The 19,095-nt window shown below is 41.2% G+C and overlaps 1 protein-coding gene and 1 long non-coding RNA gene across 11 annotated transcripts in view; one reads left to right on the forward strand and one right to left on the reverse strand.

The window, feature by feature from the left end:
• Positions 1 to 19,095, forward strand: part of LOC149470744 (uncharacterized) — a 126,178-nt gene that overhangs the window by 57,693 nt on the left and 49,390 nt on the right. For all 9 annotated transcript variants that reach the window (XR_016308130.1, XR_016308124.1, XR_016308118.1 and 6 more), the window contains one exon: positions 10,963 to 11,018. This is a non-coding gene — a long non-coding RNA (uncharacterized LOC149470744). The remainder of the gene's footprint in view (positions 1 to 10,962; positions 11,019 to 19,095) is intronic.
• The window catches only part of SCN2B (sodium voltage-gated channel beta subunit 2), a 37,136-nt gene continuing 26,630 nt past the window's right edge, over positions 8,590 to 19,095 (reverse strand). For both annotated transcript variants that reach the window (XM_089660886.1, XM_089660888.1), the window contains exon 5: positions 8,590 to 10,225. In XM_089660886.1, coding sequence (XP_089517012.1) covers positions 10,202 to 10,225 — 24 coding nt within the window. In that variant the 3' untranslated portion in view covers positions 8,590 to 10,201. The remainder of the gene's footprint in view (positions 10,226 to 19,095) is intronic.

The following is a 19,095-nucleotide window of genomic DNA, read 5'->3' on the forward strand; positions in this document are numbered from 1 at the left end:
AAACTTTTTGACTTGAGGGCCGCAATGGGTTCATATATTGGACCCGGGGGCCGGACCAAGAGTAGATGAATGATGTGTATGTGTCATCCATAGTAAGTATAGTAATATTCCCCCATAGTAAGCATAGTAATTAATCCCCCATATAGTAATTCATCCCCCATAGTAATTCATCCCCCATATAGTAATTCATCCCCCATATAGTAATTCATCCCCCATAGTAATTCATCCCCCATAGTAATTCATCCCCCATAGTAATTCATCCCCCATATAGTAATTCATCCCCCATATTAATTCATCCCCCATATTAAGTCCCCCCTGTGTCAATTCACTTACCTTTGCTCCGCGCGTTCCTCTCGCCGTGTTCACGCGCCGTTCTGGTGTAGCATGAAAATCTGTCTCCTATGAGGATCTGTCCCCCTCGACGTATCTGCGCATGTGCCAGTTTCAGGCATTAGCAGCCGATCGGCGATCTCCGGCACATGCGCAGATACGTCGAGGGGAACAGATCCTCATAGGAGACAGATTTTAATCCTACACCGGTCTTCAGGGCGGACTGTGAGAGGAGCCTAGCGGGAGCCTAGCTCCGCGGGCCGGATTAAAAGGTCCGCCGGGCCGTATACGGCCCGCGGGCCGTAGTTTGCCCATTGCTGGCCTAGAACTACAAGGGAGGAGCTGGTCAATGACATGAAGAGAGCTCGGACCACAGTTTCAAAGGTCAATGTCGGTAGAACACTACGCCGTTATGGTTTCAAATCATGCATTGCACGGAAAGTTCCCCTGCTCAAGTCTTCACATGTCCAGGCCCGTATGAAGTTTGCCAATGACCATCTGGATGATCAAGAGGAGGCATGGGAGAAAGTCATGTGGTCAGATGAGACCAAAGTAGAACTTTTTGGTCTAAACTTCACTCGTCGTGTTTGGAGGAAAAAGGATGAGTTGCATCCCAATAACACCATCCCTACTCTGAAGCATGGGGGTGGTAACATCATGCTTTGGGGGTGCTTTTCTGCGAAGGGGACAGGGCGACTGCACTGTATTAAGGAGAGGATGAATAAGGCCATGTATTGTGAGATTTTGATTAACAACCTCCTTCCCTCAGTCAGAGCATTGAAGATGGGTCATGGCTGGGTCTTCCAACATGACAATGACCCGAAGCACACAGCCAGGATAACCTAGGAGTGGCTCCGTAAGAAGCATATCAAGGTTCTGGAGTGGCTTAGCCAGTTTCCAGACCTAAATCCAATAGAACATCTTTGGAAGGAGCTGAAACTCCGTGTTGCTCAGCGACAGCTGACAGATCTAGAGGAGATCTGTGTGGAGGAGTGGGTCAAAATCCCTGTTGCAGTGTGTGCAAACCTGGTCAAGAACTACAGGAAACGTTTGACCTCTGTACTTGCAAACAAAGGCTTCTGTACCAAATATTAACACTGATTTTCTCAGGTGTTCAAATACTTATGTTCATCAGTGCAAGACAAATAAATTCTTTAAAAATCATACAATGTGATTTCCTGAATTTTTTTTTTTTTAAACTCTGTCTCTCCAATGCACCTACAATGTGAATTTCAGACCCCTCCATGATTTCTAAGTGGGAGAACTTTCAAAATCGCAGGGTGTTCAAATACTTCTGTTCCTCACTGTATATGCAGATGTTGAAAAGAAACACTTGGCCTGGTTTAAGTGCTTCTAAAGGCTTCAGCTCTTTACCTTAATACATTAAGGAAGGCCCCCTAAATATTTACTTAGGGCAGGCTTGCATATGTGCGGCCGCGATTTGCGTGGGCACAAGAGCCCCGGGACATGCAGAGAAGAAGTCCCTGCACTACTTGGGAAATCGCAGCCCGCACAGGAACCGAGGTTCCCAGTACGGTTGAGATTTCCAGTGCGGGTGGCGTGCCATCAAAATTAATGGCACCCACCTGCAGGTCCCGCATTCCACTGTGTGGGTGGTGCAGCTGCCGGTATTTGTGCAGGTCCCGCAGCGGCAGCACCCACACAGATGTGAACCAAGCCTTAAGCCCAATCTCGATCCAGCGTTGTACCTAAGAAGAGTGGCGCTGCTCTCTCTCTTCCTCTTCACTGGACTTAGAGCATTGGCTCCTCCTGCTATCAATAAAATCCAGTGATGGGGTGGGGCCAAGCCACACTTTTTGTGTCAATAAACACACACAGTGGCTCAGGATCAAACCTGCACATGTCCCACCACACCACCCAACTCAAAACACCAGTGCAGGACCCCAAAAGAGGAGGATCAAGGCCATTGTGTAATACCACTGCACAGAGCAAGTAAGTATGGCATGTTTGTTATTGAAAAAAAATCGTCTTTACTACAATTTTTTTTTTATACTTTTTTGCTATGTGAGTTTGTATAGGCTCCAGCTTCTGATCTGCATTTAACCTTCCTGTCAGCTGCATCAACCATTGTCAAGCAGTTCTGTGTTAAAACAAGTCCATTGACAAAAACCATTGCCATGTGGCTGTTGTAAGTTTCAAAAACAAAGACTTCATGATCTACACGAGAGCACCTTTTTTGTGTATTTTTCCATTTTTATTCCATCTGGTGTTGCATCGTCATATTCAGTATTAAGAACCTAGTTTTTATTATCAGTCCTACTTAATTGTTACAGTTGCAGTCTGTGTCAGTCTACACAGTTTGAAACCCACCCCTCTGCACAGAAGTCAATCAGTTTCCAGTTTTTATTGCCAAAGCTTAAAGCAATATTAAAGGTTCATATTCTTTTTATTTTTTTTTGGTAAAATAACAAACTTGTCTATACTTACTTGCTGTGTGCAATGTTTTTGCACAGAGCAGCCTGGATCCTCCTCTTCTCAGGTCCCCTGCAAGCTCTCCTGGCTCCTCCTTTCTATCAGGTGCCCCCACAGCAAGCGGCTTGCTATGGGGGCACCTGCTTCTCTGTGTGTCGCTTCACGCACGGAGCTGCTGCTTGCCCCCCTCCCTCTCTTCTGATTGGCTGACTGGCTGTGATTGACAGCAGTGGGAGCCAATGGCTCCTGCTTGCTGTCTCTGCCAGTGAAGAGGCAGAGACCCAGGACAGCTGAGGCTATTGTACACATCGCTGGATCGCAATGGGGCTCATGTAAGTATTAAGGAGGCTGGGGGCACTGCTGCACACAGAAGCTTTTTCACCTTCATGCATAGAATGCATGAAAATAAAAAACCTTGAGCCTTTACAATCGCTTTAATTGAACAAGCTGAGGTTAACAACTGATTAGCAGCCATGTACAGCTGCACCAGATTTTACACTCTCCAGTTTTAGTAAATCAAGCCCTATTTCTGAACCCTTATGCAGGCCATAGATGGGTCGAAAATCGGCCGATTTTTCGGCTGAAAATAAAATCGGCCGATTTTCGGATCGTTAGTGGGCGATTTGGTCGGCCGTTTTTCGGTATTTTGGCCGTTTTTTTTTTTTCGGTAAAGTTGGAAAAAAATCGGCCGATTTTGCCGATCGGCCGATTTTCGCGGCAATTAGTGGGCAAATCGGCCGATTTTTTACCGATAAAAAATCTGCGCATGAGCAGTGACCTGCAAGAGGAAGACAAAAAGAAGAAGAGGAAGAGGATGAAGAAGAAGAAGAGGAAGAAGAAGAGGATGAAGAAGAAGAGGATGAGGATAAAGAAGAAGAGGATGAGGATGAAGAAGAAGAGGATGAGGATGAAGAGGATGAAGAAGAAGATGAGGATGAAGAAGAAGAAGAGGATGAGGATGATGAAGAAGAAGAGGATGAGGATGAAGAAGAAGAGGATGAGGATGAAGAAGAAGATGAGGATGAAGAAGACGAGGATGAGGATGATGAAGAAGAAGAAGAAGAGGATGAAGAAGAAGAGGATGAGGATGAGGAAGAAGAAGAAGATGAGGATGAAGAAGAGGATGAGGATGAAGAAGAGGATGAAGAAGAAGAGGATGAGGAAGAAGAAGAAGAGGATGAAGAAGAAGAGGATGAAGAAGAAGAAGAGGATGAGGATGATGAAGAAGAGGATGAGGATGATGAAGAAGAGGATGAGGAAGAAGAGGATGAGGATGAAGAAGAGGATGAGGAAGAAGAAGAGGATGATGATGAAGAAGAAGAAGAGGATGAGGATGAAGAAGAAGAAGATGAGGATGAAGAAGAAGAAGATGAGGATGAAGAAGAAGAAGAGGATGAGGATGAAGAAGAAGAGGATGAGGATGATGAAGAAGAGGATGAGGATGATGAAGAAGAAGATGAGGATGAAGAAGAAGAGGATGAGGATGAAGAAGAAGAAGAAGTAGGATGAAAATAAGAGGAATTCCAGTCCAGCAAAAAGTGTCTCTGCAGAGAGCTACACTATTTCTTTGACAGTTCTCTGACAGTTCCTTGACATTTACAGCGGTTGCAATATTGTATCTATTTGTTTCCAAATAAAAACATCTGTATCCTAAATGGAAACAAATAGATACATTGTTGCAACCTCTATAAATGTCAAGGAACTGTCAGAGAACTGTCAAAGAAATAGCAGAGCTCTCTGTAGGGACACTTTTTGCCGGCTCTAGACGGGATGAAAATCGGCCGATTTTTTTTTACCATTGATGGTAACGCCGGCCACTTGAACGACCGATTTTTCGTTTTTTAAAAGAAAAATCTGCCGTTTTTCTCCCCATCTATGGCCTGCATTACACTCATGTGTCCCTTCCCTTTCTATCTTTCTGAAAAATGATTCAGAGACATGAGTTTAAAAGTGGAAGACATGTAGATCGCAAAGAAAAACATTTTTTTTCAAGCACACATTTTATTCATACATTTACTGTACTTATAGTGATAATTTTTTTTGTCTTGAAAGAAAAAAGGATATTATACTTAATCTGCTCTGATTATATTACACATATTGGTCCCTTACCTCATTTTTGGCAGTCCCCTCTTCCTGGCACTGTCCACTTCTCCCTGCAATGGATGCCTCCTTAGCAAGCCGAGTGCTCAGGGGGCACCTGTGCACACATGCGATCCTGAGCCAGGTTGTGTGCGATCTTAGAGACACACACAGCGCCAGAAAGCCACATCCCCGCTTCCTCCTTACGGGTTTGACTGACAGCAACAGGAGCTCATGCTGGAGGTAGAACAGGTGGTGTGTGTGTGTGGTTTTTTTTTTTTGTTTTTTTTTTGTTAAAACCTTAAAGTGATACTAAACCCATAACCCTGCATTCACTATATCTGATTTCCCACAGTACACAGAACATGGAAGTGCAATGATTTTAGTAAATATAAACTGCTAAATACCTTTTCTCATCAGCAGTTAAAGCAGTCTTATGACTTCAGCAGAGCACTAGTCAAAGCTTGTAGGAGTTTTCTTTCTACTCTAGGAGGATGTAGAACCCCTGACCTCCGTCTGGACAGTACTGATTGGCCCTGTGCTGATCACATGCACTCTCCCAAGAAAATAAAAACCTCTATAGCAATACACACTAAACAGAGCTTGTGCAGAGTGTATCCAGGAGATAACAGGGGGACACTGGAAAAAGGGGAGGATCAGAGAAGACAGAATCAAACAGCATTTTTACACAATGTAGAGAGTTAACCCCTTAGGTTCCTCAGTGAGTAGAGCAAGCTTGCTTTACTGCATATACAGTCTGATTTTACTGTTGTGGGTTTAGTAACACTTTAATACAGGAAATGCATTAGGGTAAAAAACCTTTTGAGTTTAGAACCACTTTAATGTAGACATTATGTATAGAATTGTTATTAATATAATTCATTAGGTGGAATGGTTTTCTGAAGTGCTTGGATTAACTAAACAGATGAGAAACTAACAAATGAGAAAGCATACATAACACAAGACATTTTAGACTTAAATATTTTATTATCTCTGAAATAATGACAATATTGTGAACAGCTAAGTACTGTGTCAAACAGTGCCAAGCTTAAGACAAGCAAACAGAAGTTAATGTTTTATTTGACATTGACTTCTCATTGTCCTGTTTTGTATCAGCCATCTACAAGACACCCTTGCAGCTTTACCATAAATACACAGTGTAAACCTTTTATAGCCATAGCCTAGGCATGCAGTACTTGTATACAATGTGTTGTCAGACCCTTCTGCTGTGTATAATGTGTTATGGCTCAAACATAAATGTGTTGGTCTGTGTTTGTGATTGATGTGTTTGTGACTGGTGTAAAATGTTCTATAGGAAGCTATGTTATTTGCTGCATAAGTGTTTAACATACTATAAAGATCACAAACAAACTCATTTGACAATAGTTACAGAAACAGATATAGTGTCACACTTTATTTTGTAGCATAACATACCAACCAAGCAGAAATTGTATACTGATAAAAGCTAACATCTGATTGGTTACAATAGGTTACATACACATCACTGCTCTTGGCACTATCTTTTTTAATAAACCTCCAAGGGTGTCATTTAATAACATATTTCACAGCATCAAACAAATCAGCATGTAGCTAGTGTAGTCTGATTAAAGAAGACCTTGCACCTAAATAGCAAAGTCAATTTTTTTTTGTGTGTCTCGCCCTCCACTTTCCTGAAATGCTGCATTAAATTTAGTAAAAAAAATGTGGGAGAAAAAGTTTAGACAATGTACTGGCTTCTGTCATGGATGATATCATCTTTCCAACTAGATCTTGGAGAATGCTGAGTAGTGCATATCTCAATGGAAAGATTATCCTGCACTGTCCTTAGCATTTCCAGAGATCTCGTCAGCAGGATAGTGATGTCACTGCGCTACAAAAGACAGGGGAAGTGTGTATGTCAACTAACTTTTTTTCCCCTACAATTTGTTTTGTAATTTAATGCAGCTTTGAGGTGTAAGTTCCACTTTAATGAATACTGATCTCTCAGTACTGCGCATCATTACTGTTTACACTCTGGTATTAAGTAAAGGCCACAGTGTACACACCAACCCCTATGAACTCCTCCTGACTCACATATATACATTAAACTTGTGTGCTGATAATTGGCCATTATTGCACATATATAGGAGCTCAGTATATCCCTATACAAAGATAAAGAAGGTTTTCATTATTTAATATTGCACATACAATAGGCATTTCTCTGTAGGTATGCCACTTTTAAAAATATAATTTAAAAAAATAGCTAAAATTGAGACCCTTATTAACGTTATTGGCAGTGTGTTTGCAATCATTAGAAGATGTACTTCAACATGTTGTAGAACATATTTTATTAATTAATACCATTATTAATGTTAGTGAACCAGTGTTTTTCCCATACAGAAAGTAAATAGAAATAGGCTGTACTCCGGGGTATGGGACAGCATGTGGATCTCTCCACTTCCTTCAATATGTGAGTGCTGAAAGTTGTGAATTGGAGCCTACACAGTACTTTCTGTTTTCATTTTTAGCCACTGATCAGAGGGGTAGGGAAAGGGAAGAGAGGCGAGTAAGTGCTGTTGGGATGGGGAGAAATAGGGGAAAAGCACAGATTCTCCTTAGGCTTCTATGAAGCTGAAAATCAAACAAAAGAGAAAAACGGCACATCATCCTAATGCATTATCCCCATTGGTTTATTGGTTGTATGCAAAGCTAAAAACATACTCACAAACATAAGTAATATATGGCACATAAAATCAACACTGGTGGCTCAGAGGATATGAAGACCCAAGTGGACCCAACACCAGGAGAAGCGCCATCCAGGATCCAAGACAGCTTCCACATTTCAAGGGTACCCCCTCTTCATCAGAGCTAAAGAGGGGGTATGTGGTATATATTACTTATGTTTGTGAGTATATGTTTAGCTTTGTATAGAACCAATAAACCCACAGGGATAATGCACTAGGTTGGTGCACCATTTTTCTCTTTTGTTTGATTTTTTGCAGTATTGCTGGACTCCCTGGTTGTAGGAGGGCAGCAAGGCCTCAATATCCCTGGATGTGGGTCCTTAGGGGATCCCGTCTATCTACCCTGGTCTATCACACCTATGCGAAGGAGTAATTGTTTAATTTTGCTACTGTTCTGTGAAGCTGATTCAAAGAACTTAAAATAATGGTAAAGATATATGCGCCAAAGTAAAGTTAATGCCCAGGACAGGCAATCAAAATTCATATTTTTCTTTTTCATGGAATGGAAAACCTTTTGACTTGTGATTGCTGTTGACATCCGTTTCCTCTTTGTTATCATTTTCTTTTCAATAGCAACATTAGAAAATATATTCAACAACAAATGCAGGTGCAATCCAAGAATGAAATTATTGAAATATAAAGGAAATGATCTTCTACTTTGTGTAAAATTTGGGAAGGCTGCTTTTAAATGTAAATAATAAAAAGAGGGCGCACAGGCCTAGTGCATTACCATAAAAAATGTTTAATAAAAAATAAAGTAGGTGTTGTACTCACAAACGACAATATAGTCAAGGCACATCATAGAAGAACAGCTGGATCAACACCGCGCTGAGTAACAGTCCACAATAGGGAGTTTAGACATCCAAAAGGCTGACGCGTTTCGAGGACTTGCCTCTTCCTCAGAGCCACTCTGGACTGTGTGGACTGTTACTCAGCGCGGTGTTGATCCAGCTGTTCTTCTATGATGTGCCTTGACTATATTGTCGTTTGTGAGTACAACACCTACTTTATTTTTTATTAAACATTTTTTATGGTAATGCACTAGGCCTGTGCGCCCTCTTTTTGTTCTTTCCCCATTCAGTATATTTGGATTCCCCCGGTCCATTTGAGGGCAGCAAGGTGTGCATGTTCCAGGACATTCTTAATGTGGTTGTAGCATCGAGTCCATCCCCAAGCGCAGGAGCATTTGTGTTTGCTGCTTTTAAATGTATCCAGTAAGACTAAGTTCACACATGCATTCAGGGGAAGGAGATGTATAAAGAAGCAATTCATCTGCATTATTACCTCCACTGGCTGGCCGCTTACAATGTGACATGGCAGGCTCTTGGGTCTGTCCACATTGCCGTGGACATGATGCTTTACTGTGCAGCATCTTTTCTGTTTTGTAAAAAATGTTTTATTTAATTTGCTATGCATAAACTTTACCTTAGTGTGATAGGTTTGGCAAGTGGTGCTGCTTGCCAAACTTGCCTATTTAAATCAATAGGACTGAGGTGCAACCACACACCTATCTCTTGGCACAGAGTTGTAGCATGGTGTATCGATGTAAAATCCTCCCTTGGATTGGAAAAAAAAAGAACAAGCATTCAGGTGCTGGAATAAAAGCCTGTAATCCAACTTGGAACTGCCTCTGGAAAAATGATCCACCTATAGATTACTTTTCAGAGGGGTGGTAGAGCCTGCTGTCCTGTGAAAGAAGCCTAAAGGAGAATCTAATGCCCAAACCTATTCAGCAACAGCTTCTGTGCAGCTTACTAGAGGTTCCTTATTCTCAGTCACCCATACATTCATTCACCCGTCAGGATCATGGACACATAATAAACCCTCATTAAGAGAAATCCTGTCATTGCTGATCTTCTTGTAAAAATGCTAGTTGCCTTATTGTCTCTCCCTCCAGCATCTTCTGAGTCAGATGGGCTGATTTACTAAAGATGAGCAGGCTGGTCACTTTGCAAAGGACTTTCCCCTTAGCTTAGTGAATGTGGTGACATTTCACTTTGTAAAGAATACCCAGTCATGTGCAATAAAATAATAAAATAATATTTTTGCTTGTACATGATTGGATGATGGAAGTCAGAAGAGCTTTAGCGCATTCACAAAGCTAAGGGAAAATTTGCTTGCAAAGTGATTTGCCTATTTGCTTTTAGTACATCAACCCTAATGATTCTGAACAAGTAATTTATGCAAACTTCAAGCAAAAGGCAGAACTACTGAACTATATCATTGTTCTAGGTCTGTAACAAAGATTTTTACAGCCAGTGATTGATAGCCAGGCAACTAGTATTTTCAAAAGAAGAGGTCAGAAATAATAGTCTCTATATTCCCTTAGTACAGGATTTCTTAAGACCTTACAGTGCTTCATATAAGTTTTGGCTTTTAGTCAAGCTCCCACCTGGCAAGAAACCAATAATAGTGCATTCAAACCATCAGAGGTAAAAAAAAGAGTACTTCCACACTGCTGGGATCATACACAGGAGAAGGGTTCCCATAGTCTGGTAAAGGTGCAAATCATGTATTCCCTTTTCCTGGAGCTGGGTAATGTTCAGAATGACTTCTAGAGTAGTAATGTTTTTTAAGAATTCCAGAGTATTATCAATGTTTTGTCTCTGGGAATCCGCATCAGTTTGTATGACAGGTCATAGAACCTCAGGAATTGCCGCCTGTGGAGATGGGCAATGGACAAGGTCAGACAAAAGAAAAAAAAGACAGAATATCAGTTAACAGTTAGAGGTAGTATAGATAGAGAAATAAAAGGAACAATGCATATATGGCACTATAGTTATTGACAAGTTGAATTTATGTGAGACACGTACAGTACATTTAATTTTACTAGGTTGATGGTCAGTGGCCAAGGTAAATGATTCAGCATGTCTGTAGTCTTCACTGTAACAGTGAACCAGGGCTGAGAACAATGACATAGGCCCCCAGTCCATATTCCTGTTTGGTTCAACCACTTTATTGCCAGAAGCCCTAAATGATTATATCTATGCCAAACTGCCCTCATGTAATCATGGTAGATAAAAAATACCTGAACATAAGCAACCTATTGTAGGAAGCACATGATTGCAGATGAACAAATGAGAAAAAAAAACGAAACATTAGGGATCCCTCTAGAGGTGCATTCTGCTTTCCATAGTTGGGTGGCTGGAGTTGGGTGGAAGGAGGGCCGGGGTGCAGACAGGGCTTAGCTAAATCAATAGACGTGCTGCTTTCTTCCTGCAGTTTATATTTTCTTTTTCTCAAGTGATTACTTGAGTAATCTACACTACTACACTAAAAATCATAACTACTACACTAAAAATCATAATTTTTGGCTTATGCTTTAAAGACACTGATCAAACATGTATGCAGAACTGCTATCTTCCTATTTTGTTCTCAGGCCTGATTTCTGTTTTAGGGTAGCCTGCACACAAGCTGGAGGACAGCACCAGAGCTGGCTTGAGCAGGAGTAAGGTAAGGAATACATCCTCCTTTATCTCCCCCTAAACTTAACGCGCTTAACCCCAGAAGTGCAGGGGTGACCTAATTGCCTAATTTCCAGAGCCAAGCTTTAGGTAATACTTGATATATAGTAGGCTATAGTAAAGCTGACACCCAATTATTATGGGTTATGAATATTTTTATGTTGATCAGCTTCAGACTAAATGACTGGGAAGGTATCCACTAACTTCCAATCCTGGTGACTGAGGTCAAAGGACAGAAATTTCTCCATTGGGTCAGCAGCAAAAATACCTTTTTTTTAAGAGCATATGAAAGGCTTAGAACGTCTGTGACGTTTGTATTGCCCACTGTGCCTTCTTGACCCAGTGACCCCTTTCTTCATTCTAAGCTATTTCCACAGTATCCAAAATTGAAAAAAAGGTTTCTGGCTACAGTTGAACTTTATTAATAATGTTTGTTTTTATTTATGAATATTATTTTGTATTAGTCTAGCATAGTTACCTATAATGTTGATATTCATGCACGTCATTATGTCCACCTTGGCCTTTTATTTTGTTTCTTTTACTCATTCTTTTACAGAATTTTACCCAGACCATTGTTTGTGTGTATTGATTTTATTTACCACTTTTAAAGCAAATTAAAAAAATAATAAATGCTAGAATTACAAAATAAATGAAATACTGTAGGTATAGGTAGCAAAAGCTACATCAATTGCCAAGTTGTACTATACAGATCATACTTTTCCCATGATCTGTGGGCATTTACAGGTAATATGAATTTCAAAGGATATCATGTCATTTATGAGCTGGTGAAGCTTACTTTGCTTAAAAACCAATATCCCAAGAGAGCATTGTGGGGTCTAAAATGAATGGGTACTGTGGGAGCTTGGAAGGTGTTTTTTGAAGGAAAATTAAGGCAAGTGGGCTTCATGACGAAATAATGCTCTAGCAGTTAGCAACTAAGTACTGCATCTAGGAAAGAGGTAGGGATTGACCCCAATTTTAGACAAAACCATTAGCGTAATATTGGGTAGATTTAAATAAATTATTTTTTATTCATGGCTGAATCAACAAATTTTTTAAGCTTTTAGGACTAGTTCCTAGACATTGATATACCAACTGCTTTTACTTTCCTTGCACTTTACATACTGAAGTTATAGAATTAAATTTAAAAAGCCTGAAGTTTAAAGCCATCTTAACATGTTTGTGCCATATGATTAAAGTGCATTTGACATTCCCACTTACTAGTACTATATACCTGTTTTATCATTATTACTTATCCACCTTACCAACCGCTCTGTTTCCGCCACCCCCCTCTGCCAATCCCTCCACTGGCTTCCAATTGCCCAACGGATCAAATTCAAACTGCTAACACTGGCGTACAAAGCTGTCCTTAATTCTGCCCCAAACTACATCACCGACCTAATATCCAAATATCACCCAAAACGCACTCTCCGCTCTTCACAAGACCTCCTTCTCTCTAGCTCCCTGATCTCCTCCTCCCATGCCCACCTCTAGGACTTCTCTAGGGCATCACCCATCCTCTGGAACTTCCCCAATCCATCAGACTATCACCCACTCTCCTCTCCTTTAGGCGCACCCTAAAAACCCACCTCTTCAGGGAAGCCTTCCCCACCCTCAGCTAGTGCTGATCTCCTCCACTCTTCCTACCACTCCATCCCCCACAGCTTTTCCTCCCGTACCACTATCCCCTCCCTCTTAGACTGTAAGCTCCAAGGAGCAGGGCCCCCGAACCCCTCGTGTATCGTACTTTATTGTTGTTGTACTGTCTCATGTATTGTCCCCCATTGTAATGTACAGCGCTGAGCGAACTGTTGGCGCTATATAAATACTGTATAATAATAATAATTATTATTATTAGTTTCCACAGATATAAACATATTATTTTAGTTGCTTATCAACTATCGGCTCCAAATGTTTGGTAATCTTTGTTAATTTAACATTTCTAATGATGAGAAAGAACCATGGGAGAGACTGTAAGATTATTGTGCATTAGGGCTTATTCTTTTCTTCATCGTTCTCTCCCCAGTCGTTGTGTCAGCTGATTCCTGAAAGCAGTTACTGCGTGCAAGCAATCACCTGCAATTTATTCTGCAAGCATTGCTTTGTCAGCTTGGCTACTGTTGGAGTGAATAGTAGATCTTAATTTAAGGTAGTCACATAAATTAGAGGGATGAAAGCAGAAAACTAAGAGCCAGAGAGTTTCCACCACTGTTGGCTGTATCCCACAAACTGTCCGTTTGTTAAAAATCTCAAAAATTGCTAGTACTGAAAACAAGGTTTCCTTCTTTTCTCGATGTTAAGGGTCCATACTTCCATGAAGATATGTAACTGTGGCCACAAACTCCGCATTTACCTTTTTGTTGCCACGGTCAAGCTGTAGTGTTGAACTGTACTGCAAACCAGCTACCTCTATATAGTTACATAGTTAGTCTGGCTGACAAAACAAAAGTCCATCCAGTTCAACCATAGAAAAAAAAAAAAAGTTTTAATCCTATACCCACAGTTGATCTAGAGGAAGGCAAAAAAAACCCTGCAAAGCACAATCCAATTTGCTCCTGCTGGGAAAAAAAATTCCTTCCTGATCCCCCGAGAGGCAATTGGATATTCCCTGGATCTACTTTACCTATAAATGTTAGTATATTATATTCTGTGTATGCAAGAAAGAATCCAGGCCTTTTTTAAAGCAATCCACTGAGCTGGCCAGAACCAACTCTTGAGGGAGTCTATTCCACATTTTCACAGTTCTTAATGTAAAGAAACCTTTCCATGTTTGGAGATTAAATTTATTTTCCTCCAGACGTAAAGAGTGCCTCTTTATCCTCTGTGATGACCTCAGGGTGAATAGCTCTACACCGAGTTGACTATATGAACCATTGATGTATTTATACATGTTGATCATATCCCCCCTTAATCTTCTCTTCTCAAAAGAGAATAAATTCAGTTCCTCTAATCTTTCCTAAACTCCTCCATGCCTCTTATCAGTTTTGGTTGCCCTTCTCTGTACTTTCTCCAGTTCCCCAATGTTCTTTTTGTGAATTGGTGCCCAAAATCGAACTGCATATTCCAGATGAGGTCTTACTAATGATTTGTACAGGGGTAAAATGATATCTCTCTCTCTGAAGTCTATTCCTCTTTTAATACAAGAGAGGATTTTGCTAGCTTTAGAAACCGCAGTTTGGCATTGCATCCCATTATTAAGCTTATGATTTACCAGAACTCTCAGATCCTTCTCCACCTTGATGTACAATTTGCACCCGACCACAGGAGGCCTGGCCTGAGGGGAAGGGGCACTGGGTCCCAGTAGTTGAGATGTACTAGCAAGGGGAACCATGGCAACAATAGCAACACTGACACTACCTCCACATCTTCTGTTCTGAGCTTTCGTAGAAACCTGAAGATGAATGGAACTGGAGGAAATGCACAGGCCCCTCTGAATTTCCAATGTTCCGTCAGGGCATCTGTCCTGAAGGCCTGGAGATACCAGCCCCTCATACAATACTTCTCAAGCTTATTGTTGCATGGAGAGGCAAGCAAATCGACTTCTAGACTGACTCCCAGGGACAGAATCCACCTAAAATCCCCTACATGGAGAGACCATTCGTTGTCAATATTGACTCTGGAAAAAAAGTCTGCTAGAATGTTCTGGACTTTGGTGACATAAGCTACTGAGATGTCAATTAGATACTTCTGAGCCCAAAACATAATTGGCTCCACTTCCTGTAATAGAGAAAGGATGCAAATCCCCCCCTTGTCTCTTATGTAGGGGACTGCTGTAGTGTTGTCTAGCCTAAGAGCAAAGTCTGAAGGGCCTGTAGGGTGCAGAAGGCTGCCTGTAGCTCCAGAATGTTCACCACAATCTTGTAAGAGTGAAAAGCCCTACCTGCTTTGAGCTATCTGACATGCAGTAAGCCCCCCATCCTGTATTGCTGGCATTAGACATGATTGTGATCCAGGAAAAGGGGGCAATGGAATGGCAACTGAGTACGTTTCTCCATTGAAGCCACCAGGAAAGACTGAGGTTATGTAGATGCCTGAAATCTACTTCCTGGCTCCCACTGTTGGAGCGGTCCAAGATAAAAGACATAGTAGCTTCTCATCTACCCGAGGTTGAATTTTTAGCAGACTTCTGATGGGATGACTGGCCTGTTCCCCAGCTCTTCTTAAAATCCTGACCTGGTCTGTAAAAGCATGCAACCCTCACACGCTTTGAACTTTGTCTTCTAGGCTGTGTCCTCTTCTGGCCTAGCAGGTGCCAGTCCTAAGGAAAAAAATCCAACTTGCCACCTATGGGCAGAGCTATGGTGCTAACAAGCTTTTTTCCAAAAGGTGGAGCTCCCTCAAAAGGGATCTTACACCATGCCTGTTTAGAGGCAGGATCAGGAAGCCAAGGCCGCAACTATAACGCTCGCTTTGCTATAATGTACGAGAGCATAACACACGCCACCAGGTGGATGTCAGTTGAGGCTTCACCCAGGAAGGCTGACACCAACTTCAGCTCCTGAACTGCCGAGTTTCTGGCCAATTCATCTGAGAATGCTCTTTGAATACTGCTTACAAGCCATTCACCTCATCTTAAAAAGAAAGAGTGACATATTTTGCTAGCCTCAACAAGGCCTCAACTAAAGAGGAAGCCTCTAGATACTTTACATCCTTATCCCTGGATGGATATAGCTTGGTTATCTTGCTCAGAAGGGAGGTCTTCCTTGTGACCTTGCTCCACTCATCCAAAATGATGTTCCTTAGTTCCGTTAGGAACAGGAAATTTGAGCGCTCTCTCGAGGTGCTTAAGGAACTTCCTTTTGCTTGCAGGAGACTCAACAGGCTGTACCCATTTTAATGCCCCCTTAATTGCCTTTTCCAAAGGCGTCACTAGGGAAAAGTGAATCTTATCTCCCACTGCCTCACTGTTTGAGGTTTTCAAAGATGGATGGCTTGGTTGGGACGGTTCATGCTCTCCCTGGCCATAATTAGCGGGACAGCACCCAATAATGGCTGTCAGACTTTGCGTGTTGCTTGTAACCTACTCTTTAAGGGACCCCTGCACCACGCACCTCGCCAGAGATTCCATGTTATAACATCCCTTTCCCCAATGGCACTCATGCAACCCTACCTGGAGTACAGAGACCACTGTATCCGTTCAGGGGTTACATGGCCACCCACTAATAGCAGGGCTATCCATCCAAATTACCACTTGCCTGCTAATGGCAGGACCTTAGCTCTTCATAGTATTGCATCCTTCTGTACTTTTTCAACCCCGCTAATAGCTGGGGACTCCTGGAACTGAAGAGGAAGGCATCTTCTCAGCTCTCCATTGGCACGGCATCCATCTGCCCCACCCTGTACCCCACTAATAGCTGGGAACTGCTGGGACAAACAAGGGGTGCATCTCCTCAAGACTCCCGAAAAATGGCTTGCATTCTGAGTCCTAGCAGGAAGACAAAAAAGAAATGCGGCCTCTGGCTTTGAGCTAAACTTTATGGGAGTAGGCCCTATAGGATTGGAGAGGAGGCGGGGTTAATCCATTAGTATGCTAACATGAAGTCTGTCAGGAAAGATAATTAAATACAAGTACTTAATAATATGATAAACTCATGGTCTAAAACAAAATACTTGTACAAGCTATTTTATATCAACCTTTGAATGCTGATTGTGTGGTATGTACAGTTGTGTTCAAAATAATAGCAGTGTGTTGAAAAAAGTGAATAAAGCTCAGAATCCTTCTAATAGCTTTTATTTCCATACACACAAATGCATTGGGAACACTATAACCAGTGTTTCTGAGAACTGCTGTACATTTGTGTTGCATGGAGTCAACTAACTTCTGGCACCTGTGAACAGGTATTCCAGCCCAGGATGATTGGACTACATTCCACAGTTCTTTACTATTTCTTGGTTTTGCCTCAAACTGCATTTTTTATGTCACCCCACAAGTTTTCTATTGGATTAAGATCCGGGCATTGGGCTGGCCACTATATAACGTCAATCTTGTTGGTCTGGAACCAAGATGTTGCACGTTTACTGGTGTGTTTGGGGTCATTGTCTTGTTGGAACACCCATTTCAAGGGCATTTCCTGTTCAGCATAAGGCAGCATGACCTCTTCAAGTATTCTGATGTATTCAAACTGATCCATGATCCCTGGTATGCGATAAATAGGCCCAACACCGTAGTATGAGAAACATCCCTATATTATGATGCTTGCGCCACCATGCTTCACTGTCTTCACAGTGTACTGTGGCTTGATTCTGTGTTTGGGGGTCGACTAACAAACTGTCTCCGGCCACTAGACCTAAAAAGAACAATCTTACTTTCATCAGTCCACAAAATGTTGCGCCATTTCTCTTTAGGCCAGTCAGTGTGCTTTGTCAAATTGTAACCTTGACAATTTGACAATTTTGTCAAATTGTAACCTCTTCAGCACCTCTTTCAACAGTGGGACTTTGCGGGGGCTTCTTGCAGATAGCTTGGCTTCACATAGGCATCTTCTAATTGTAACAGTACTCACAGGTAACTTTAGACCTTCTTTGATCTTCCTGGAGCTGATTGTTGGCTGAGTCCTTGCCATTTTGGCTATTCTTCTATCCATTCGAATGGTAGTTTTTCGCTTCCTTCCACGTCTTTCAGGTTTTGGTTGCCATTTTAAAGCATTTGCGATCATTTTAGCTGAGCAGCCTATCATTTTCTGCACTTCTTTATATGTTTTCCCCTCTCCAATCAACGTTTTAATCAAGGTACGCTGTTCTTCTGAACAATGTCTGGAACAACCCATTTTTTCCTCAGAATTTCAGAGAGAAATGCACTATAACCAGCATGTACAACATTTGCTGCCTTCCTTCCTTAAGGGCAATAATTGCCACCTGTTTTTCAAAGAATGAATGACCTCACTAATAGAACTCCACACTGCTATTATTTTGAACATGCCCCTTTCAATTAGTGATTCAATTACACAGAATCAGCAGCATGCATGTCATGACTGTTGGGTTTCTATTACTCTACTCTATTATTCTACTACACCTGCTAGTAAATTATTTGCCATGTAGAAATATTTCTACCAAAAACAGTGATTGATCAGGTTAGTGATGTCTGACTGCTATTATTTTGAACACAACTGTATATTGATATAAAAAATTAGTAAAGGAGGTTGTACATTTATAAAATATCCATTCCTTTGGGAAGAGTATCCTATAGCCTTTTATTGATAAAGAACATAATGTATATGTAATAGTATTTTTTCCTGGTACATATAAAAAAGGTGGGAAATAAAGGTATTTGGGTGATAAATAAAGGTAATAAGGTGAGTTATTGCTCATATCATCTTTAAGAAGCTTCAACAATTTAAGTAGGCATCCAAGGTTTTGTAGCAGGCTGTGCCTTGACTCCCTATTAAAGCAGCTTGACTACATACCTTCACAGTTCTGAACCTGCATCAGTCTTCAATAGACTGATGTACTGGCAACTTGAACTTACTTTCTGCTTATTAACCTCAATTAGGAAGTATGTTCTACTTCTACTCCATGGCTGATATTCAAGATAATAAACTCTTCTATCACTAGGGCTATGTGTACAGTAGTATTGTTGTGTGAAATGTGAAGTTTTGTGTTTTTTCTCCTTTTTCATTGCAATTCAGACTGTTAGTGTGACAAAATGACTTTGCTACAATTTCTGTTATTGTTGACAATCAAAGATACCACTCAAGTTTACTTTTGTTATTTTGACCAAAACTACTACTCTACTAACGCTGTTCAACTTAAATAAGGAATGGCAAACAACCACATATTATGTTTTAAATAGAAATCTTCTCACATAAAGATGACAAGTCTTTAGCAACTCTATGCACCAAAAAACATGATGCTCCCTTCCTGTTGAGACTATACTGTAAATAAGTGATCGATGTTTGCCAGCTGCTCATTATCTCAAGCATGAAAGCAGCTACAAGAGAAAGTGATCATGAGTCAACAGTGGAGCACTCATTGTCCCCTTGGTCTCGGGCTGTATAATTTTCCCAGTTAGAAAATTGGGTTCTGTTTTTATATTCTGTTATGTTTTCTTTATCTCATTCAGTATACAA

The sequence above is a fragment of the Staurois parvus genome, unplaced genomic scaffold (assembly GCF_062004578.1).
Source record: "Staurois parvus isolate SC_StPar_1 unplaced genomic scaffold, SC_StPar_1.0 ptg000032l, whole genome shotgun sequence".
In the NCBI taxonomy this organism is placed as follows: Eukaryota; Metazoa; Chordata; class Amphibia; order Anura; family Ranidae; genus Staurois; species Staurois parvus.